Source organism: Ranitomeya variabilis, chromosome 5 (genome assembly GCF_051348905.1).
Source record: "Ranitomeya variabilis isolate aRanVar5 chromosome 5, aRanVar5.hap1, whole genome shotgun sequence".
NCBI classification, from domain to species: Eukaryota; Metazoa; Chordata; class Amphibia; order Anura; family Dendrobatidae; genus Ranitomeya; species Ranitomeya variabilis.
The window spans coordinates 580,256,991-580,281,568 of record NC_135236.1 but is presented as its reverse complement, the minus strand read 5'-3'; the positions used below and the strand labels follow the sequence as shown (position 1 = coordinate 580,281,568).

Here is a 24,578-nt window from a genome sequence, read left to right as displayed (position 1 = left end):
CCTTTGGGAAAATAAAAAATTGGGGGCTAAAAGATAATTTTTGCTAAAAAAAAAAAAAAAAAATGATATTTTATTTTCACGGCTCTACATTATAAACTTAAGTGAAACACTTGGGGATTCAAAGTGCTCAACACATATCTAGATAAGTTCCTTGGGTGGTCTAGTTTCCAAAATGGGGTCACATATGGGGGGGTTTCCACTGTTTAGGCACATCAGGGGCTCTCCAAGCGTGACATGGTGTCTGATCTCAATTTCTGTCAATTTTGGTTTGAAAAAGTCAAACGGCGCTTCTTCTGCCTTGCGCCTGAACAGTGGTTTTCCCCATATATTGCGTATCGGCATGCTCAGGAGAAATTGCATTATACGTTTTGGGATTAATTTTTTCCGGTTACCCTTGTGAAAATAAAAAAAAAAGTCTAAAGTTTTAGTGAAAAAAGTTAAATGTTGATTTTTTTCCTTTCACATTCCATTAATTCCTGTGAATCACCTGAAGGTTAATAAACTTCTTGAATGTGGTTTTGATCAGCTTGTTGGTGCAGTTTTTAGAATGGTGTCACTTTTGGGTATTTTCTGCCATTTAAGTGATTTCAAATGTGAAGTGGTCCCTAAAAAAAAAACGGTTTTGTAAATTTTGCAGTAAAAATTCGCTGTTCAACTTTTAACTTCCTAATGATAAAAAAAATTGTTTCAAAAATTGTGCTGATGTAAAAGACATGTGGAAATATTATTCTTTAACCCCTTCATGACCTTCGGATTTTCCGTTTTTCCTTGTTAGTTTTTCGCTCCCCTCCTTCCCAGAGCCATAACTTTTTTATTTTTCTGTCAATATGGCTATGTGAGGGGTTATTTTTTGCGAACCAAGTTGTACTTTGAACGACATCATTGGTTTTAGCATGTCGTGTACTGGAAAACGGGGAAAAAATTCCAAGTGCGGTGAAATTGCAAAAAAAGTGCAATTTGTTTGGCTTTTTTACTAGGTTAACTTAATGCTAAAACTGACCTGCCATTATGATTCTCCAGGTCATTACAAGTTCATAGACAACAAACATGTCTAGGTTCTCTTTTATCTAAGTGGTAAAAAAAATTCCAAACTTTGCTTAAAAAAAAAAAAAAAAAAAAGATTGCGCCATTTTCCAATACCCATAGCGTCTCCATTTTTCCGGATTTGGTGAGGGCTTATTTTTTGCGTACCAAGCTGGCGTTTTTATTGATACCATTTTGGTGCAGATACGTTCTTTGATCGCCCGTTATTGCATTTTAATGCAATATCGCCGCGACCAAAAAAAGTAATTCTGGCGTTAAGATTTTTTTCTCGCTACGCCGTTTAGCGATCAGGTTAATCCTTTTTTTTATCGATAGATCGGGCAATTCTTAACGCGGTGATACTAAATATGTGTAGGTTTTTTTTTTGTTTTTTTTTAATTGATTTATTTAGGATGGGGCGAAAGGTGGGTGATTTAAACTTTTATATATTTTTTTTTTTTTTTTACTTTTGCCATGCTTCAATAGCCTCCATGGGAGGCTAGAAGCTGGCACAACTCGATCGGCTCTGCTACATAGCAGTGATCATCAGATCGCTGCTATGTAGCTTAATAACAGGCTTGCTATGAGCGCCGACCACCGGGTGGCGCTCATAGCTAGCCGGGATCAGTAACCATAGAGGTCTCAAGGACTTCTATGGTTACCATTCTGATGCATCGCTGATCCTCGATCATGTGACGGGGTCGGCGATGCGCTCATTTCCGTCCGGAAGCGCCGGTTAAATGCCGCTGTCAGCGTTTAACAGCGGCATTTAACTAGTTAATAGTGGCGGGTGAATCACGATTTCACCCGCCGCTATTGCGGGCACATGTCAGCTGTTCAAAATAGCTGACATGTCCCAGCTTTGATGCGGGCTCACCGCCGGAGCCCTGCATCAAAGCGGGGTATCTGACCTCGGACGTACTATCCCGTCCGAGGTCAGAAAGAGATTTACTATTTTGTGTGACATATTACTCTGATTTAAGGGCATACAAATTCAAAGTATGAAAATTGCGAAATTTTCACCAAATTTCTGTTTTTAAACAAACACAAGTTATATCGAAAAACTTGTTTATCACTAACGTGAAGTACAATATGTCACAAATAAAATAATCTCAGAATTGTCAAGATCCATTGAAGTGTTCCAGAGTTATTACCTCATAAAGGGAGAGTGGTTCGAACTGTAAAAATTGGCCCGGTCATTAACATGCAAACCACCCTCTGGGGTAAGGAGGTTAAAGGGAGAAGGGATTTCATATTCTTCGTCAGATTAACCCCGACATATGTTAACTCATTGTCCACCCATTGAAATGAAGAAAAAAAAATGTTAGCATCAAATGTTTAGTTTTTTAGGTAGAACTGGAGAATCTGCGATTTGTTGGAGTTAATTTTGAAGTATGAGACCTCTGAGAAGATATTTTAGAGAGAATAACAGTTCTTTCATGGAGATTACAGGATCAGTTAAGGAGAGGATCAAGTCATCTGCAACGAGTCCAATTTTAAAGTGGTGAGTGAGGGACTGTATAGGGATTGTCCCTAATCGATTGAGCCAAGGGTTCGAGAGTCTGGGCAAACAATAGGAAGGAGAGGGGCAGCCCTGTCTTGTGCCATTAGATATCTGGATGGAATTTGAAAGGTGGTTGTTTGCATAGACTTTAGCTCTCAGGGAAGAGTAAAGTGGCTAGATGGAGGACATGATTTGGTTAAGGTACCTTCACACTAACCGATTTTGCAGCGATAGCGATCCGTGACGTTGCAGCGTCCTGGATAGCGATATCGTTGTGTTTGACATGCAGCAGCGATCAGGATCCTGCTGTGATATCGCTGGTCGTTGCTGAAAGTTCAGAACTTTATTTGGTCGTCAGATCGGCGTGTATCGTCGTGTTTGACAGCCAAAGCAACGATGCCAGCGATGTAAAATGTAAAAAAACAATCAGTACATACTCACCTTCTGATGTCCGTCAGGTCCCTGGCCGTCTCCTTCCCGCACTGACTGTGAGCGCCGGCAGTACAGAGCACAGCAGTGACGTCACCGCTGTGCTCTGCTTTCACTTTACGGCCGGCACTCAGTCAGTGCGGGAAGGAGACGGCGAGGGACCTGACGGACATCAGAAGGTGAGTATGTACTGTTTGTTTTTTTACATTTACGCTGGTAACCAGGGTAAACATCGGGTTACTAAGTGCGGCCCTGGGACTTCGGCATCGTTGGTCGCTGGAGAGCTGTCTGTGTGACAGCTCTCCAGCGACCATACAGCGACTAAACAGCGACGCTGCAGCGATCGGCATCGTTGTCTGTATCGCTGCAGCGTCGCTTAGTGTGAAGGTACCTTTACCAAATTTCCAAATTTGGAAAGTGTAAGTTTGAGGTATGTCCAATTTAATCTGTCAAATGCTTTTTTTAGCGTCCAAGGAGAGGAGGATGGAACGGAGGTTTGTGAATTTAATCTTTATGATATTAAGAAATTTTGTGGTTCCATCAGATGTACCATCAGATGTACCTGTTATGAAACCTAACTGGTCGTTGTTAATAATGTTGGGTAAAATGGTTTCCAATCTGCTAAGATCTTAGCAGGGCTGTGGAGTTAGTTGTGGAGTCGGAGTCCATTTTGGTGGAGTTGGAGTCGGAATAAAATGGACCAACTCCGACTCCTAAAATATATAATAAATTGGGTACAGTAGTTCAGTGCAGTTTGTGGGGAATATTTTTTTCATAAGAATTTGAGAAAGTTATGAAATGTCCTAAAAATGTCTGTCCTATTCCTGATCTAAGGTCTAGACTTTTAGCTGAGATGAATCTGTGCTGCAGTTTATGTTCATAAGTAGTGAAGCTCCTCTTCTACAGATAAGAGGAAAACATAAACACACAGGGAAGGAAAGCCTACATTCATCTCCGAATTTCTGGAGTGAACAGGAAAGCAGGATTAAAGGGAGCCTGTCACCCCCAGGACATTTTTTAGTAAAAAAGCCACCTTCAGCAGCACTAAGGCTGCATTCTGTGAAGGTGGCTCTTATGTTTTGTATCCCTAGGAATGCTGAAAAATCACTTTTATAAATTTTGCGCCATACCTGTTTTGTGTCCCGGAGGTATGTCTTTTCCCCGGGTGTCAACCGCCTCCTAGCCTTCAGTTATCTCCCTCTTGCATCTGTGTGCCACCTCCTGTTACATCCCCTGCCTGTGAACTTACATCAGTAGATGATGTAATGCTCTCACGCCTGTGTGGAGCGGAGGCCACAGATCCTGCCCCGCCGTGTGTTATGATGTATTCACACTGGGAATCTGGCGCCTGCGCAGTGGAGCGGGTCACCGTGCTCCATTGAAGATAGTGCCGAAGTCTTGCGAGTGATGCCACGACATGATGTCACGACAAAGAGATGAGGTGGCGTCCGGAAGACACAGGGGGATGATTGACATCTCGGAGGCGGTTGACACCGGGAGAGAAGACATACCTCTCGGACACAATACAGGTATGGCGTGAAATTTATAAAAGTGATTATTTCAGCATTCCTAGGGATACTAAACATAAGCGCCATCTTCACAGAATGCAGCCTTAGTGCTGCTGAAAGTGGCTTTTTTACTTAAAAATGCCCTGGGGTGACAGGTTCCCTTTAAGGCAAGTACTTCCTAAAGCGTATCTAAACTTTCAGTAAACTGTGCATAAATCAATAGTCCAGTATATGTTGTCTCTGTATGCTTGATGTTTTAGTTTGTTTTTCCTCTTAGCTCATGTTTTGAGAAATTAGCTGCTCGGATGACTTATATACATTATACATCTATATATATATAATTGTCTAAGGGGTACTTCCGTCTTTCTGTCGGCAACTTCCGTCATGGATATTCATTCGCTGATTGGTCTCGCCAGCTGCCTGTCATGGCTGCCACGACCAATCAGCGATGGGCAGAGTCGATTAGTCCCTCCCTACTCCCCTGCAGTCAGTGCTCGGCACCCGCTCCATACTCCCCGCAGTCACGGCTGTTGTGAATTTGCTTTTTGCTCCCTCTAGTGGTTACTAGTTTTTTGACTCTGGTTTTTCTGTCATTCCTTTTATCCGCACCTGGGTCGTTAGTTAGGGGTGTTGCTATATAAGCTCCCTGGACCTTCAGTTCTATGCCTGGCAACGTAGTTATCAGAGCTAGTCTGCTGTGCTCTTGTCTACTGATCCTGGTTCCGGTTATATCAGCTAAGTTTGCTTTTTGCTATTCGTTTTGGTTTTGTATTTTTGTCCAGCTTGTTCCAAATCTATATCCTGACCTTTGCTGGAAGCTCTAGGGGGCTGGTGTTCTCCCCCCGGACCGTTAGACGGTTCGGGGGTTCTTGAATTTCCAGTGTGGATTTTGATAGGGTTTTTGTTGACCATATAAGTTACCTTTCTTTATTCTGCTATCAGTAAGCGGGCCTCTCTGTGCTAAACCTGGTTCATTTCTGTGTTTGTCATTTCCTCTTACCTCACCGTTATTATTTGTGGGGGGCTTCTATCCAGCTTTGGGGTCCCCTTCTCTGGAGGCAAGAAAGGTCTTTTGTTTTCCTCTACTAGGGGTAGTTAGATTCTCCGGCTGGCGCGTGTCATCTAGAATCAACGTAGGAATGATCCCCGGCTACTTCTAGTGTTGGCGTTAGGAGTAGATTTATGGTCAACCCAGTTACCACTGCCCTATGAGCTGGATTTTTGTATTCTGCAGACTTCCACGTTCCTCTGAGACCCTCGCCATTGGGGTCATAACACACGGCTCACACAGGGTTAATGCCAGCGGTAACGGACCGCGTTATGCCGCGGGTAACTCACTCCGTTACTGTAATGTGAATAGAAAAATGGCTATTTTGAGTCCATTTTGAAATATACTGAACGCATACAGACTATTACAGAGCAGCATTTCTTGTCATACATTTACAGACAGACAATGCTCATAGTGACACAATCTTAAGAGCTGTTTATTTATTGTCTGAAGACCTTTGAGTTTACAAACCGTTTTAAGTTTGCTTGTTATTGTAAAACATTAAGGTTTATTTAACCTCTGTCTATGGTAGTTTTATCTAACCCTTGTGAGCTTTTATGTATCTATGGGTTTATGGCCCATTGTCTGATGATTCCATGGTATCTCAGTCTCATCCCACCTTGAAAGCTGGCCACTTGAAGGGCGGGATGAAACCAGAGTTACACTTAGTGCAAATCACTATATAAGACCAGAGAAACATGACTAAAGGTACCGTCACACTCAGCGACGCTGCGGCGATATAGACAACGAGCCGACCTAAACTAGATCGCTGGAGCGTCGCTGTTTAGGTCGCTGTAGAGACGTCAAACACAGCAACTCCAGAACGATGCAGGAGCGATCCAGTGACGTAACGGCGACTCACTTCTCGTTCTCGCTGGTTGTTAGCTCCATTACATCCATTGTTATCGTCGTTGCTTTTGATGTCAAACATGACGATACACGCCGACCTGGCGACGAAATAAAGTTCTGGACTTCTAGCTCCGACCAGCGATGGCACAGCGGGATCCAGATCGCCGCTGCGTGTCAAACACAACGAGATCGCTATCCAGGACGCTGCAACGTCACGGATTGTTGACGTTCTCGTTGCAAAGTTGCTGAGTGTGACGGTACCTTAAGACAAAAGCATAAACTGGTGTACCTGTACTTACATGTGTACAGTGTTGTGATACTTGCATAAGTGGGGACGCCCATGCATTGTTGTGAATTTTCCAGGGGTTCTCTGTCTTGGTTTTGCTTCTCTGATTTTCCAGACGGATGATGTTTAAAAGCTCCTTGGTGACAGATGATGTGAGTATATGTACTTAATCATTATATGAATTTAATCCTTATATGTACTTAACCTTTGTATCTTAAAATATACTAATGTTTATGCAATCATACTATTCAATCATATTATTCCTTTAATTTTGTACTTTGAAATAAAATTGTGTTATATCGCAAGTAGTAGCCTTCTTTAAAGCCGTATCTGAACCTTAGAGTTAAAAACTTGGCAATACAATTACCGCCACTATTAACCCTGTGTGACCAAGTTTTTACTATTGAGGCTGCCTATGCAGCCTCAATAGTAAAAACATCTAATGTTAAAAATAAAAAAAATAAAAAATCATTATATACTCACCTTACGCCTTTCCAACGCTCCGGTGACCGGTCCATGCAAGCGGCAGGTTCCGGTGCTAAGGTTGGTGTGCGACAAGGACCTGCCATGACGTCACGGTCATGTGACCGCGACGTCATCGCAGGCCCTGCGCGAGAAGGACCTGTCGTGACGTCACGGTCATGTGACCACGACGTCATCACACCCTCGGACCGGAAGCTGCCGCCTGAACTGATCACAGGCGACAGAACTACAAGGAGCCCCTCGGAAGTTGAGTATATGTTTATTTTTTATTTTTTGAAAGATAGAGGTGTGTGCACTACTATTGATGGTGCCCAGGTAGGTTCCCACACCATGTGACACTTCAAAGAAAAGAACCTGGCACTCAACTTAATGCTCGTGAATATTTAATCGTAGTAGCCAAAAAACGTTTCGGTCCTTTATCCGGACCTTCATCAGTTACTACAAAAGTGAGTAACAAAAGCACATACTATTTACACATATATACAGAAAGGAAGCATAACCAAAAAATACAAACAAAAATATATACACAGGAATTATAAACATAGTACATAATGTGTCAAATCCATGACAAACAACATGGTGGTCATTTTAGTATACACAAAATTAGACAGGAAAATCAGGCTGGCTTGTCAAGGTAAGGAGGCTTATTCGCCGTGCAATGCTCCTCTGGGAATTTAAATATGCAAATTGCCTCTGCTGAAAAAAAGAGGACTTAACCTTGACAAGCCCGCTGGTATGTCACTCACCATAAGGAGAAACGTTACCCCTTAGACCCCACTCCAGAGCCTCTCACCTAGCCAAATCAGTTCTCATGCTTCGCACTGACGAGGGCCAACAGCCCAAAACATCGTGTCTGCGAATTGAGATGCTGATTTGGCTTTTATCCTAAGTCATATTGCACGACTCGTTAAAGGGTTGATTGTGACTTGTAGGATCGCTACTTCCAATAGGTGGCGCTATAGAGTTAAGTCCTCTTTTTTTCATCAGAGGCAATTTGCATATTTAAATTCCCAGAGGAGCATTGCACGGCGAATAAGCCTCCTTACCTTGACAAGCCAGCTGGTATGTCACTCTCCATAAGGAGAAACGTTACCCCTTTGACCCAGCTGTGTGAAGTTGGCACCCCATGTTCTCAAAAGATGAATAAAAATACACCATTCGTTTGTGCTGCATTTGTGCTGGTTTGTGCCGCAAAAATGAACGTTTGCGCTGCTTTGGTTCCCGAGATATTGCGCGTTATATTTTTATGAAGCTCCGCCCACTTTCCACCCCATGTTCTTAAATTTTAAAAATGAATACACCATTCGTTTGTGCTGCGTTTGTGCTTGTTTGTGCTGCAAAAATAAACGTTTGCACCGCTTTGGTTTCCGAGATATTGCGCGCTCAATTTGCGGAAACTCCACCCACTTTCCACCCCATGTTCTTATATTTTAAAAATGAGTACACCATTCGTTTGTGCTGCGTTTGTGCTGGTTTGTGCCGCAAAAATGAACGTTTGCGCCGCTTTGGTTCCCGAGATATTGCGCGTTATATTTTTATGAAGCTTCGCCCACTTTCCACCCCATGTTCTTAAATTTTAAAAATGAATACACCATTCGTTTGTGCTGGTTTGTGCTGCAAAAATAAACTTTTGCACCGCTTTGGTTTCCGAGATATTGTGCGCTCAATTTGCTGAAACTCCACCCACTTTCCACCCCATGTTCTTAAATTTTAAAAATGAATACACCATTCGTTTGTGCTGGTTTGTGCCGCAAAAATCAATGTTTGTGTTGCTTTGGTTCCCGAGACATTGAGTGCTAGCTTTGCTAATGCCCCATTTTAGTTGCATCAAAAAACATAGTGGTCATCACTGAAGTTAATTTAGCATTAAGAGATTACAGTAGCATACATGGTTTATTATGACATACACAGGGTTAATACTTCATACACCGTGACTGGTCAGTGATGGGAAGAGGTTATACCTGGCAGAGGAGGTAATGTCTGTATGTACATCTCTGCTACCTGAGTTGTAACTCCGCCTCCAGCGATGTCATAGTGATGTCATAAGCCAGGGGTCGGCATTCTGTGGGGGCTAATGTCTGTTTACATTTAATTATGCAGAGTCGAGGTTATTGCCTGAGCAGCATTAGTTGACACTCTCACCTATTGAGTGGGGATAGTTTCGGCTTCCACCATATTCGTGACACCAGACCATTCACCCTGGAGGGAACCGCAGACTAGTAAAGAGTTTGCACCATCACTGAGGAACAAGGTCAGGTTACTCCTGGATTTATAACCTCTACAGCTAAGCACGAGTGCCATTGGTTGTAGTCATTCATTTATTTTCACCCCAGTAGTAAGGCAGGGCATGTTAATGGGTGGAGCCAATGGGCGGGGTCAAGGGGGCAGCAAAATTAGCTTTCACCTAGGGTGGCAAAAACCCTTGCACCAGCCCTGAAGCCCATTATACCTAGCAAACATTGTTTAGCCAAATTACGTTGCACTATAAAAAGAATTCCAGGGGAAAAAAAAAAGTGATTACTTTTGACGTTGGCCAGTTTATGTAAAGTGACTGCCATCTTCTATGAAAATCTTTGCATAAATATGCAATGACCGTAGACATCACCACTTTGTGTGTGATGGATTTGGATTGCAGTGTGAATATGGCTGGGTTAACATTACATTTGGGCATACTGGGCATACGCTCCATTCATTTCTATGATCTGGCTGGGGTCCGCAAGTGACTCTAGTTGGCTAATTTTTGCTCCATATGCGGTTTTCTTGCTGGACTCAAAACCGTGGTAGACCATGATTTTGTGTCTGGCTCAAAACAAAAGTATTGTTATTTTAATATAGCTGTCCAACTAAACAGGACCTTCAGAGCTTAATAAATCTTTGCAAATCAAACACAGATAAAAATGGAATTACCAATAACAGATGAAACTTTGTAGACAGCAGAACTGTTTAAAGAATCATGAAAGGGTTTAATCATAATGGGAAATCCACATTAACAAAATGTTAACAGAATAAAAAAATATTGGTAAGGCATATTTTAGGTTATTTTAAACATACACTTTAAGCACCAAAACAACCTTAGAGGAAAGCATTACTAACACTTTGTTTGGTGCCAAGATACTTTTAAACTTTCCACAACAATCTTGCAGCCTGTGACATGCCACGGGACTCATGATGAGACAGATTCTCCACATATTCACTCCTCCTTTGTAAATATTACAACATGGGGTTGTATCTTGGTCTTTGCAGAGGCTGTTGTAATAAAGTCACACAGGTCATCATATTTCTCCCAGCCATTAAATTTTCTTCTACAATAGGCAACATAATGTCCAAGAGACATATTGCCAGTTCCTGGAATGAAGGCAACAACCCCTCGTAGCACAAATGAATGACTGTCCAGATGTATGTTCACAGGTATTTCGGACAGTGTATACTGTGTTTCTGCACTTATTTCAATACAAAGTACTTGTCCAGTGGTGCAGCTGTGCGTGACCGAACCACTGCAAAGGAATTTCAATGAAGATGCATCCTGAATTTTCAAGCCATCTGGACACTCTTGAGGTGACTTTAATGGCTTTAGACATTTTGAAACATTTAGGTGTAGCCCATCTTCCAATGCTAGCTGAAGTTTACGAAGTCCATTAGTTTCTAAAATATGTATATTGATTGGCAGAAGAGGGATTGCTCTTGAATTAGCTATATTTCTATTGCAGTACACAGAAGAACACTGTGTTTTAATTATTACACTTGGTACCTGTCTCATTGTCATTGAGATTATGTGTGCAACATTACATTCAGCATTGACCTGCCTCACACCTGACTTCAGCTGAACATATTCAAATATTCCAGACAGTATTTTACCCCTCATTGTATAAACCTCCTTTCCAACTCCCTTTGTCACAATTGTCTGCACCAATTCAAAAATTTCAACGGTGTTCTCTTTGTTGACATAATTGCAAAATAATCCACTGTCCCAGAATGCACAACAAAGACACTGGCAAAATGAATCAAATGCACAGGTATTAATGATACTTATAAGCTTTTTGTTTACTTGTATTGGTTTTTTAGCTAGATGGTTACCATTTTTCAAAATGCTCACCTTTTTTTTTCGGTTAAATTTTGTGTCCATGTGCAGCAACTCGGAACATGGGGTTAGGTAGGACAATCTCTTTTTTGGAGGAATACTGAGACCTTTCCAATTTTCAGCAGGCTGCTCCTGCAAGCTACTTTAATCACCCAATTTTATGTGAACTTGTGAATCCTCCTCACAGTTGCTGTTTTTTTGCCCATTCTCTTGGCTCATATTTTCACTGCTTTCGGTTTTCTTTATGAGAACTGAGGAAAGTCTCATTTTGCCTTCCATAAATTCAAGGTGACGAATTACAAATCGGTCGGTTCTAATAGGGAGACATTCATGTTTAAAGAGTCCATTTTTTATGTTCTTAAATTCAGCCTCAATATTTGCAGAACTTGCTGTCATGTTCACACTTTTAAAGTGTGGAACCATTATGGCTGTCCAAAGTGGAAGGTAACATGCCATTCTTAAAACATTTGGAACAAGTTCTGGAAGGAAATGTAAATTGTCTCGGTCACCATGATTTGCTGCAAGCATCTTACTCCTTTCACAAATTTCTGTTGCCCATATTTTCAGGTCTGTTTGGCATGGTTGAATTGGCTCATCCTCTTGTTCTTTCATCTCTACTCCATAGTCATCTTCAGTGACAGTGGGTAAAACACGTCCCTCTGCAATCCGTCTCTTCAGTTGAACTTTGCTAGTCTCTGATAAAACTGGTGTGCCTCTGTCATCATTCCCTTCTGATTCACTAAAAGCAACAACTGAAATTGAATGAATGAGTTCTCTCGCATCATCAAGTGATGTAGACTGTAGAAGTTGTGCCATTGCTCTGAGATAGAATTCCCTTACTCTGTTTCCAGCTTGCCTCAGACATTCCCATCGGCTAATAAGCTTGATACAGTGCGCAACATCAATTCTAATAAAGCATGGTGGTAGTTTTGATGCAACATTCCTGGTCAACACTCCAAAACACTGATTTATATATGTCTTCAAGTCGGGGTAAGGAGTGAAAGCCTTAACTAGAGCTCCAAGCAAAGCGAGGGAGAAATCACAAACTGCTTCCTTTGGAACAGTAGCACCTACTTGTTTCCATTCTGTCAGCCATTGTGCTATAGAATTAATAGTATGGCTCTCAGAAAGCATCTGCACTACTGGGATATGATCTCCACTCGAACACAAAACCCCTTGGTACAAAAAGATGTGTCCAGAAATGCCAACAGGTCTTTTTAGTTTTCTCACTACTGAACCTGTTGCATCAAAACTTACATAGGAACCCAAGTTCTTTGACTTTATTTGGTACACTTGCATCTGAGACGGGGTCCAGTAATGGCAAAAAAATTTATCTAGACCAATGTTGTGTATGCTTCCAGTCTGAGGAACACTGTATTTCAGGAGATGTAATGAAAGAATTGGGTCCTTGTGCATTAACTCTCTTTCGCCAATCTCTTGCTTGGCTTTTCTTAACGTTGCTAGATTTGGTAGATGGCTAGGCTCAGGGTCACCAACATCCATAACTTTATAAGCCTCAGCTGATCGCCGTACATGTGCTTGTTTTCGTCCTTCCCAGAGTTCTTTTGACAACCTTTTTCTTAAATCTCCTGATAATTTACGTTTTGATTTTCCTGTGTGGAGACTGTTATCAATATTGCAGATCATACACTTAAGCACTACTGGCTTAGCAATCTCTGGTATTTCTTCAACTTTTATGGATAGTTGTGCATCACACTCTGTGCAGCACCCTGTTATATCTATGTAGTTAGATACAACATTTGGATAAACCTTTGCCCTCCTGAATTTAAGTGTGCACGATGACTTGATATTTTTCCAGATCTCCTCATTCAATATGTGAGTCCATGTACCAGGTTTTAAGATTGTGTATTCTCTTTTATCAGCATACATAGATTTGTCATTGTAAATTACTTTTTCAGGCCAAATTTTGATCCAGCTCTGAAAAGAAAGACTGAACTCACACTGAATGTCATAGCACTGAACTGATGAATGACTCTCTGTTCCTTCTGAGCTCTCACTGTTGGAAGGTTGTTTTGGGATATTTGTAACATCTTTGTACAGACCAAGGGCTTCCCATACATTGTGCCGATTTGTCTTTACAAACGTGTAAAGGTTTTTTGGTGAAATTTTATTTAATTTTTGACACAAGTCTACCCATACTTTTTCTGAGGGGAATGCTATTGCCTGTCCTGTAATAATTTTTTCATGTGAAGAACAGATGACATTTATAATGTCATCATAGTCACAGGCTGGCTTCCTGGGCATCTGATCAAAACAAAAAATGTTTTTTTTTAGTTTTACATGCAGTGTATTATATGGAAAATAATTGATTACATAATTTTTAATAGTTAAGATACAGTGGTCCCTCAACATACAATGGTAATTAGTTCCAGGTGAATCATCGTATGTAAGGGTACTGTCACACAGTGCCATTTTGATCGCTACGACGGCACGATCCGTGACGTCGCAGCGATCGTATGATTATCGCTCCAGCGTCGTAGACTGCGGTCACACGTTGCAATCACGGTGCTGGAGCGATGCCAAAGTCCCCGGGTAACCAGGGTAAACATCGGGTTACTAAGCGCAGGGCCGCGCTTAGTAACCCGATGTTTACCGTGGTTACCAGCGTAAACGTAAAAAAAACAAACAGTACATACTCACATTCCGGTGTCTCTCCCCCGGCGTCTCAGCTTCTCTGCACTGTGTAAGCACAGCGGCCGGAAAGCAGAGCGGTGACGTCAGACGTCACCGCTGTGCTCGCTTTCTGGCCGGCAGGCGCTCACAGTGCAGAGAAGCTGAGACGCCGGAGGACAGACACCGGAATGTAAGTATGTACTGTTTGTTTTTTTACGTTTACGCTGGTAACCACGGTTAACATCGGGTTACTAAGCGCGGCCCTGCGCTTAGTTACCCGATGTTTACCCTGGTTACAAGCGAACACATCGCTGGATCGCTGTCACACACAACGATCCAGCGATGTCAGCGGGTGATAAAGCGACGAAAGAAAGTTCCAAACGATCTGCTACGAGGTACGATTCTCAGCAGGGTCCCTGATCGCTGCTGCGTGTCAGACACTGCGATATCGTAACGATATCGCTAGAACGTCACGAATTGTACCGTCGTAGCGATCAAAATGGCACTGTGTGACAGTACCCTTAAAACCATACTGGAGCAGCAGGTGATGCTGCATTCAACAGAGTCCTTCATATGTTGAAATGATCGTATGTTGGGGCCATTGTATGTGTTGAGGGATCACTGTACTGAGATTAAATAATCCTATTCTTAGCACGCTCACTTCTCTCTACTTTTACAGATGAAAAGTGTATTGTGTATCTCTGCCTCTCCTATAGTAATAAATGGTGGGGGCGTGCCTGCCACAGCAAAGCCCTGTGGTTGGCAGTCACTCTGCACAGGGCGGTGATTGCTCCATGCAGGGGAGCACTGAGGGCCACTGCAGGAGATTGCAGGGGGTCCCAGTGGTCAGTACCAACCCCCCCCCCCCCCCCGGGGGGTGGGATAGGGGATAAGTTTTGCAGCAGAGTACTCTTTTACTGGGTTAAAGCATTACTGTAATTACAAACAACTTGATGTGTTGGAGAACTACAACCCCCAGCATACCCGGACAGCCTTTGACTGTCCGGTCATGCTGGGAGTTGTAGTTTTGCAACACCTGCAGGCACCCTGCTTGGGAAACACTGTTGTAGATAGATAAAAGTACAACTCCATGATTGAACTAAAGTTTCTTTGCTCAGGTAATAGCTTTACAGAAATCTACCAAGACAGTTTAGCACATTTTCAGTTCAAATAAGTAAGTACACTTGATTTACCCTGGGAGTCTCTCAGCTAGTAGTCAGATTGTTAGGCATACATTTGCTTAGGCCTTTCACCAAGTTACAGTGTGTGGGGGAGGGGCATCACAAGCAGGAAATCTAAATGAAGTATGGGGTCTAGTAAGGAACAATTTATACATTTTTTTTTTATTATAAAATTGCTATGGCTAGCCGGTGTTTTTCATTTCTTTTTATCTCCCTTTATCCATATATCAGTTACAGTGATTTGAGGCACAAACTCAGTGCGAGATTTCAAAAACCAAAGCAGCACAAACCAGCACAAATCCAGCACCAATGAATGGTGTATTCATTTTTGCAGCACAAACCAGCACAAACGCAGCACAAACGAATGGTGTATTCATTTTTAAAATTTGAGAACATGGGGTGGAAAGTGGGTGGAGTTACAGCAAATTGAGCGCGCAATATCTCGGAAACCAAAGCGGTGTAAACGTTTATTTTTGCAGCACAAACCAGCACAAACGCAGCACAAACGAATGGTGTATTCATTTTTAAAATATAAGAACATGGGGTGGAAAGTGGGTGGAGTTTCCGCAAATTGAGCGCGCAATATCTCGGAAACCAAAGCGGTGCAAACGTTTATTTTTGCAGCACAAACGCAGCACAAACGAATGGTGTATTCATTGTTAAAATTTAAGAACATGGGGTGGAAAGTGGGCGGAGCTTCATAAAAATATAACGCGCAATATCTCGGGAACCAAAGCAGCGCAAACGTTCATTTTTGCGGCACAAACGCAGCACAAACGAATGGTGTATTCATTTTTAAAATATAAGAACATGGGGTGGAAAGTGGGTGGAGTTTCCGCCAATTGAGCGCGCAATATCTCGGAAACCAAAGCGGTGCAAACGTTTATTTTTGCAGCACAAACCAGCACAAACGCAGCACAAACGAATGGTGTATTCATTTTTAAAATATAAGAACATGGGGTGGAAAGTGGGTGGAGTTTCCGCAAATTGAGCGCGCAATATCTCGGAAACCAAAGCGGTGCAAACGTTTATTTATGCAGCACAAACCAGCACAAACTCAGCACAAACGAATGGTGTATTCATTTTTAAAATTTAAGAACATGGGGTGGAAAGTGGGCGGAGCTTCATAAAAATATAACGCGCAATATCTCGGGAACCAAAGCGGCGCAAACGTTCATTTTTGCGGCACAAACCAGCACAAATGCAGCACAAACGAATGGTGTATTTTTATTCATCTTTTGAGAACATGGGGTGCCAACTTCACACAGCTCTTAGACCCCACTCCAGAGCCTCTCACCTAGCCAAATCAGTTCTCATGCTTCGCACTGACGAGGGCCAACAGCCCGAAACACCGTGTCTGCGAATTGAGATGCTGATTTGGCTTTTATCCTAAGTCATATTGCACGGCTCGTTAAAGGGTTGATTGTGACTTGTAGGATCGCTACTTCCAATAGGTGGCGCTATAGAGTTAAGTCCTCTTTTTTTCAGCAGAGGCAATTTGCATATTTAAATTCCCAGAGGAGCATTGCACGGCGAATAAGCCTCCTTACCTTGACAAGCCAGCTGGTATGTCACTCTCCATAAGGAGAAACGTTACCCCTTAGACAACATTCACATGCACACTTATGGGGTTAAAAAATCCTTTTGTGTCACCATAGACGCAGATCAAGCTGTGCCCTGCATGACACCGTTGTCACGTTAATCAACCATTCTATTACTAGTATGGTATGTTTTCAATTTTTCTTTTCCTTCCCCCCCCCCCTTCGCTCCCCCCCCCCACCCCTTCTTTCTTTTTTTTTTTTTTTTTTCCATTTGCTTATACCATACGCTCAATCTTGTCTAATACTTTGAGGTCTCTCCCAGCCTGACATTTTCCTGTCTATTTTGTGTATACTAAAATGACCACCATGTTGTTTGTCATGGATTTGACACATTATGTACTATGTTTATAATTCCTGTGTATATATTTTTGTTTGTATTTTTTGGTTATGCTTCCTTTCTGTATATATGTGTAAATAGTATGTGCTTTTGTTACTCACTTTTGTAGTAACTGATGAAGGTCCGGATAAAGGACCGAAACGTTTTTTGGCTACTACGATTAAATATTCACGAGCATTAAGTTGAGTGCCAGGTTCTTTTCTTTGAAGTGTCACATGGTGTGGGAACCTACCTGGGCACCATCAATAGTAGTGCACATGCCTCTATCTTTCACATTGTATTCCCTTGCGTGTAGCACACTAGTTGGTCATGACCACTTTTTCTTATAACGCTGACGAGACCTCTTGTATTTTGGCACGATCCACTCTGAGTAGTGACTTCCTGAAAATTCCACTTAAGGAAACACGGGGACGTGACCTGGAAAGGGAGCTTCGTCACTTTACAAATATAGAGTTGCACTGTGCCACACACACGGAGTATCTCCGAGTCAAACGGATCCCCAGGGGACTCCGTGTACCGCTCCGTCCCACACTCTTTCGGGACTCTCCTGAGTATTGTATTACATACGAACAGATTCTTAACAAATGTTCCTTTGATATAATCACTTTGACAATAGAACATTTACAGAAGGCTATTACAACCAGCACGGAGCATATCAAAACCATTGAAGCACAACTGTCGTCATCTGGAACCCTGGAGGAACTCCGTACCCTAAAAGAACAGATCACAAAGAACATCGAAAAACATCGACCAGAGACGGAGGACAGAAAAAGAATTAAGTTCAATAGAGACGCAGAGGATTACGAATCCAATCAGATCTACAAATGGCAAGACAACTTATCCAATCGACGAAATCCATCTCGCCAAATTCACCGTCCCTCACTCGACTATTCCACGTCCGTTTCGGAGCAAGACAGGGGAACCCCCCCTACTCGTTTTTTAGGACAAAGATCACACCCGCCACGAAGAAGGCCACGAGGCGCGGCCATGGACACAGGACGAAATCCAGACCAAATGAGGATAACCAGATCTCAGGTACCAACCCTTTGGTGATTAATATTTCTGACCGAACACTTGGGGTGGCAGAATAAAGTATACTCCAGAAGGGACTGTCATTCTGCCCCACTTACCGATGTCGCACCTTTGACATGGAGATGGATCTCCAACGGTTCTTTCGGTTACTTAGGCTGAAGGTGTACTTCTCCAAGCCTCCTGATACTACTCCTGCCCAGCCCCACAATACAACTCCCTCTAATATTCTTTCATCTCAGGACTTGGGACTACATAAAAAGAGTCTCTTTAGACCCCCACAAGGCTCACACGCCATTGAGACCTTTATTGGGTTCGTCCAAGACGCTTTTCAGACACTACGGGATGACATTAATAGGGGTAGGTTATTCTATCCTCCCAATCTTTCTGCTACAGAGCGTCAGGCCCTCCAGGGCCTACAGGAGGACACCAGTCTGATAATTAAACCAGCCGATAAAGGCGGTGCCCTGGTGGTAATGAACAAGTCGGATTACCTTTGTGAGAACTCACGCCAATTGGGTGACACCACTATCTATCAGAGACTACAGAGGGATCCCACTGCCAACATACGCCAAAAAATTGCGGATACTCTCCAGAAATATACACAGTTGGGGGTTTTAGATGCCAAAACCTGTGATTTCCTAACTAACTCTCATCCGGTAATACCAGTATTCTATACTCTTCCCAAGATACACAAAAACTTAGAAAAAACCCCAGGGAGACCTATCGTGGCTTCCACGGATTCTATACTTTCTCCCATTGCAGTGTACTTGGAGAAGATCCTCACCCCATTGATTCAGAAATCCAAATCCTTCATCTTGGACACAGGGGCTTTTCTCAATGTCCTTAAAAATCTGGGTCATGTCCCCTCAAATGCAATTCTGGTTACCCTGGATGTATATGCCAGCAAGGTAGTAATGGTATTAAATTGGACTAAAAAATAACTTTTAATTATATTATTTAAAACCAATTGGGACAAGAGCAACAACAAACACTATTGTAACAAACATACATTAAGCCCAATATTTATAAGTAATATCTGGGCAGTGATATTGCCTAAATGAGTACTCTCAATCTCTCAGCCTCTCAGCCAGTGACCTCATATATTTTAAAGCAACAACCTAATAATGCTCTTTATCACCATGCGGTTACTCACTATACCATATATAAATACCAGATCGTTCCTAGTAATATACAAGTGTCGTTTGGCACCAAATGGATATTTTTTATACCAAATCTAAACACAAAAAATATCATTACTAAATAAATTGCCGCATGGTAACATAATTTTCATACAAGAGACATCTATGTCTAGAACGCAGACTCATACTGGCCGAACGGCGTCTGAGGATGACGCATGAAGTGGGCGTATTGATGACGCTGTAGCTAGGGGTAGATCCTCTTGAGCGTCTTTCAGATGAAACGCACGTGGAGCATACTACGGACTTTTTACTCCGGAAATGAATAGGTGGGTTTTCCTATGTTTAGGGGTTATAGGGAGTTGCCCTGAAAGGATAACTTACTATAAATAACCGAGACAAGAGCGGCGGCAGACCGCAAGATGAAGTTGAACAAGAAGGTTGTTTATTCCCTGTGAGGAAAACACCTTGTCTCCTCGAGTTGGCAGTTTACTTATTTATTTATCCCTCCCCTGATGATTTTTTTGAGAAATGAAACGCGTTGGGAGGCCATGGGGTTAACAATATTCTTAAACTGAGTATCCAAATGGTGGGTTTGAAAGCTGTGGGTTTTAGTGCACGCCCATCCCCCATCTGTGGATCAACAGAAGAATTGTTTGGAGCTGTCTTCGAGACCAGGAAGGTTTACTGAGCATGACACCTGGGTGAGACCGTTCCATTATTTTAAATAGATGTCTCTTGTATGAAAATTATGTTACCATGCGGCAATTTATTTAGTAATGATATTTTTTGTTTAGATTTGGTATAAAAAATATCCATTTGGTGCCAAACGACACTTGTATATTACTAGGAACGATCTGGTATTTATATATGGTATAGTGCGTAACCGCATGGTGATAAAGAGCATTATTAGGATGTTGCTTTAAAATATGAGGTCACTGGCTGAGAGGCTGAGAGATTGAGAGTACTCATTTAAGCAATATCACTGCCCAGATATTACTTATAAATATTGGGCTTAATGTGTGTTTGTTACAATAGTGTTTGTTGTTGTTCTTGTCCCAATTGGTTTTAAATAATATAATTAAAAGTTATTTTTTAGTCCAATTTAATACCATTACTACCTTGCTGGCATATACATGTTTTTGGATTGGTAGAATTCTTCTGAGAATATTTTTACCCTGGATGTAAAAGATTTGTATACATCCATCCCACATGTTGAAGGTATTAATTCAGTCCACAAATTGCTCTCACATTCTAATATGCATGAGGACCAAGTCAATCTATGTGTGGAACTTTTAACTATTATCCTAACTATGAATCATTTTTTGTTTCAGGATGATTTTTACCTCCAGATCCGCGGCACCGCAATGGGCTCCAATGTAGCGCCCCCTATGCAAATTGCTATATGGCCGACTTTGAGGAGAGTTTCATCTACGACAACCCACTCTACCTCGATAACGTTCTCCTTTAAAGACGTTATATAGATGATATCTTCTGCATCTGGGGGGGCTCGTTGGAGTCCCTTGCTTCTTTCTTTGAGTGGCTCAATACATCATGGCCAGGTATCTCCTTTACGATATCACAAGACTCAGAAAGGATTAACTTTCTAGACACCATGGTCATTCTCAACCCTGATGGCTCTCTATCCACTGACCTCTATACAAAGAAAACTGACCGTAACAGCTTGTTGCACTATACTAGTCTCCATCCTCCTTCCACTAAGAGAGCTATACCAAAATCTCAATTCCTCCGAGTCTCCAATATTGTCTCAGATGTTGACCGACGTTCCCAGAGGCTGAAAGAGATGTCTTACAAATTTTCGGACCGTGGCTACCCGTCTGCGGTCCTAAACAATGCCAATAGACCTTCACCGTCCAGACCCAATAGATCCTCATCACGCATCCCGTTCGTACATTCATTCCATCCGTTTGCCTACATTCTTCATAAAACAATACGTAGACATTGGCCACTACTCGCCAGGGCACATCCTGACATCTCGGAGTTCCAAGAACCTTTCCTGCCCTGCTTTAGACGAGCCCCTAATCTGAAAGACTCATTGGTGAAAGCAGATATTGGCACTAATAAATCTATACCTCGCCAACGGTTTCTTCAGAATCCTAGAACAGGCACTTTCCCCTGTCTCCACTGTACTCAATGTAACAACGTTCTCAAGGGTACGTCCTTTCACCATCCCCATTCGGGTAAGACTTTTAACATCCCAGACTTTTTCACCTGCGACACATCCTGGGTCATATACCTGATAAAATAACCTTGTGGCTTGATATACGTGGGGGAAACCACACAACCTATTCGCGACAGAATATCAAAACATAAATCTACCATTCGGTGTAAAAACCTTCTCTTGCCAATCCCTTTCCATTTCATCACTCAGGGCCACAGCATCACCCAATTGAGATTTCAGGTGATCGAACACATACCCCCACCTAGACGCGGTGGCAATAGGATAACCCTATTGAAGCGTCGAGAGGCCTTATGGATACACAACTTGGAGACCCTTCATCCTAAAGGCCTCAATAGGGATTATGATTTAGCATCCTTCATATAATTACTTTTGGTTGTGTTTTTTTTTTTTTTTTCTGCCTGCTGTATGTGTCCTCTCCCCATTATACATCCAACTGTATACTGGCCCCCTTTTATATGATCTAGTAAATGAACTTCTATTCTCCATATTGTGCCATTGGTCTTAAGCCATAAGAATCTATGTATGCTTTGGTCTCCCTGTTGATGTTGCATCTATTGCTATGCATTTGCTCCCTGGACTCTGATCCTAACGTGTCTCCTTCTTTTTCTCACAGAGCCGATTATACTGATGCCATTTGCTCGTCACTCCCTCTCCCACAGAGGCTGTCACCATGGGACTGCTCCACCTCCACAAGCTGTTCCATAGATCTGTCATCTGCCGGCCACATCGCTGCACAATCCGTCACATCACAGCAGACGCTTCTGGCACCTCCCCCTTTCCAGGAACTTTTCCCTCCCCACGTCTTCCCATATGCTGGCACGCACTCTGTTCTCTTAGTGACACGCACGGCCATACTGGATCCGTTCACAATGTGCTCCTCTGTTGCCGAGCGACACTTTTGTGGCACCGCCCCCTGTCCATTTAAGGCGCGCACTTTCACTTCACTCCTGACGAGCGGAGGACTCCGCGTCAGGACTTCAGCACAGTACATAGGTATGTAGGGATTGGCTGGTGATAGTTTAAGCGCCTTTCTTTAGAGCAGCCAGCAATTGGATAGTGGGTTTGTTTAGGAAATTAACAACTGGGGATTGGTGGTAAGAGTACCATGGTAACGGAATAGCAATGTTATGATTGGGGCCATGATGTGGTTGCGTTGCTGATATGTTCCTTTTTTGTATTTTAAACATACTATTTATATGATGTATATGTGATTGAGTGTCACTTTATTTGTGTCTCACTTTGGATGTGTTTTAAGCATATAATGTGTTGTTTTTTAACATGTTTAATAAAGGCCGCCCCTTAGTGGTGATTGGTGCCTGCATAGGCTCCACACTATTTAAGGTGGCCACATGTGGTAGATTGTATACTTGACAAAGGCCATCTTGGCTGAAACGTTGTATCTTTGTGATGGCAGAATAAAGATTCTTTTGAATACCTTTCACCTGGAATGGATGCTGCTCCTTCTTTTTCTTTTTTCAGCACAGTACATGTCAGCGTTCTAAGGTAAAAACCGTCGGCACTCTTATTTCCACTTGCTGTGCCTCTATATTTTGTGCGCAGGTGTACCATTCCGGTATACTAATGGTACCATACCTTTACTTTATCCCTAGTCTACATAGTGTGCCTATACACTATCTGCGCAGCACCAGGTATGTTCCTCTGTACCTCTCCCTTACAACATTCACATGCACACTCATGGGGTTAAAAAATCCTTTTGTGTCACCATAGACGCAGATCAAGCTGAGCCTTTCATGACACCGTTGTCACGTTAATCAACCATTCTATTACTAGTACGGTATGTTTTCAATTTTTCTTTTCCTTCCCCCCCCCCTTTCCCTCCCCCCCCCCCCTTCTTTCTTTACGCTCAATCTTGTCTAATACTTTGAGGTCTCTCCCAGCCTGACATTTTCCTGTCTATTTTGTGTATACTAAAATGACCACCATGTTGTTTGTCATGGATTTGACACATTATGTACTATGTTTATAATTCCTGTGTATATATTTTTGTTTGTATTTTTTGGTTATGCTTCCTTTCTGTATATATGTGTAAATAGTATGTGCTTTTGTTACTCACTTTTGTAGTAACTGATGAAGGTCCGGATAAAGGACCGAAACATTTTTTGGCTACTACGATTAAATATTCACGAGCATTAAGTTGAGTGCCAGGTTCTTTTCTTTGAAGCATTTTTTATTTTTTAACCTGTGACATACGTGGCTGGGCAATATACTACGTGGCTCTGTGCTATATACTATGTGGTTCTGTGCTGTATACTATGTCACTGGGCAATATACTACGTGGCTCTGTGCTGTATACTACGTCGTTGGGCAATATACTACGTGGCTCTGTGCTGTATACTATGTAACTGGGCAATATACTACGTCACTGGGCAATATACTACGTAACTGCAATATACTACGTCACTGGGCAATATACTACGTCACTGGGCAATATACTACGTGGACATGCATATTCTAGAATACCCAATGCGTTAGAATCGGGCCACCATCTAGTAGAATATAAGGGAAAAGTTTTCTAACATCTTAAATTCGGAAATACAGTTACAGGATCTATGAGGACAAACATACTTGTGTGTGTGTGTTCTGGAATGTGATTCAGCACAGCTATTACTACAGAAGAAAAGCAAAATGATTCTTTACAATTAGATGATCTTGTTGAAACTGCTTCACACCTCTTTCCTATTTATCACATGCGCTGTGTTGTGCACACGCTGCAACTGGCAATAAGTGATAGTCTGCAAGAGGGACATGCTGGAACGCTGATTAGCAAAGTGAGGGAAATTGGCTATTGCTGCCAGAACCCCTAAAATTGGTTCCATCTTGAATAGACTTGCTGGAAAAGGGGCAAATTGTGGATCAAGCCACTGTGTGGGGCAGCACCTATTTAATGATTGAGCGATTGCTTGAGCTGAAACCCTTCTTGTAGATATGGCCAACCCTCAGGTAAAACTACATGAAGGTCAATGGACACAGGTGGCTGAATTGAACGAATTGCTTCATCACCCATTTACAGTGACAAAAAAGTTACAAGCTGAGAATTTAACTCCTGGCATTTTTATAAAGGAGTGGAAGAACTTGTTGTTTTGCCTGTCCCAAAGAGAAGGTTTAATTGCAGATGGTATTGCTGCTTCAATGAATCGGAGAGAGACACTTCTATTAGATAATAAAATTCTTCTGGCAGCTGTTTACGTGGACCCGAGTCATTGTATATTGCTGGATGATCAACAG

The 24,578-nt window shown here is 42.2% G+C and overlaps 1 protein-coding gene and 1 long non-coding RNA gene across 2 annotated transcripts; both read left to right on the top strand.

Moving 5' to 3' along the window:
• Window positions 1-9,227: 9,227 nt before the first annotated feature.
• On the top strand, window positions 9,228-12,225 carry LOC143773856 (uncharacterized). The gene is made up of 3 exons (XR_013215406.1): window positions 9,228-9,381; window positions 10,539-10,685; window positions 11,776-12,225. It is a non-coding gene; the product is annotated as an uncharacterized LOC143773856 (long non-coding RNA).
• A 4,995-nt stretch (window positions 12,226-17,220) lies between these two features.
• On the top strand, window positions 17,221-23,099 carry LOC143776524 (uncharacterized). The gene is made up of 2 exons (XM_077265985.1): window positions 17,221-17,996; window positions 21,946-23,099. The coding sequence occupies exons 1-2, from the start codon at window positions 17,271-17,273 to the stop codon at window positions 21,958-21,960; spliced, it is 741 nt and encodes a 246-aa protein (XP_077122100.1). The 5' UTR covers window positions 17,221-17,270; the 3' UTR covers window positions 21,961-23,099.
• The last annotated feature ends 1,479 nt before the right edge of the window (window positions 23,100-24,578 follow it).

Coding starts and splice junctions, on each gene's coding strand:
- LOC143776524 (XM_077265985.1), top strand. CDS start 17,271: ATGACCACTTTTTCTTATAACGCTGACGAGACCTCTTGTATTTTGGCA.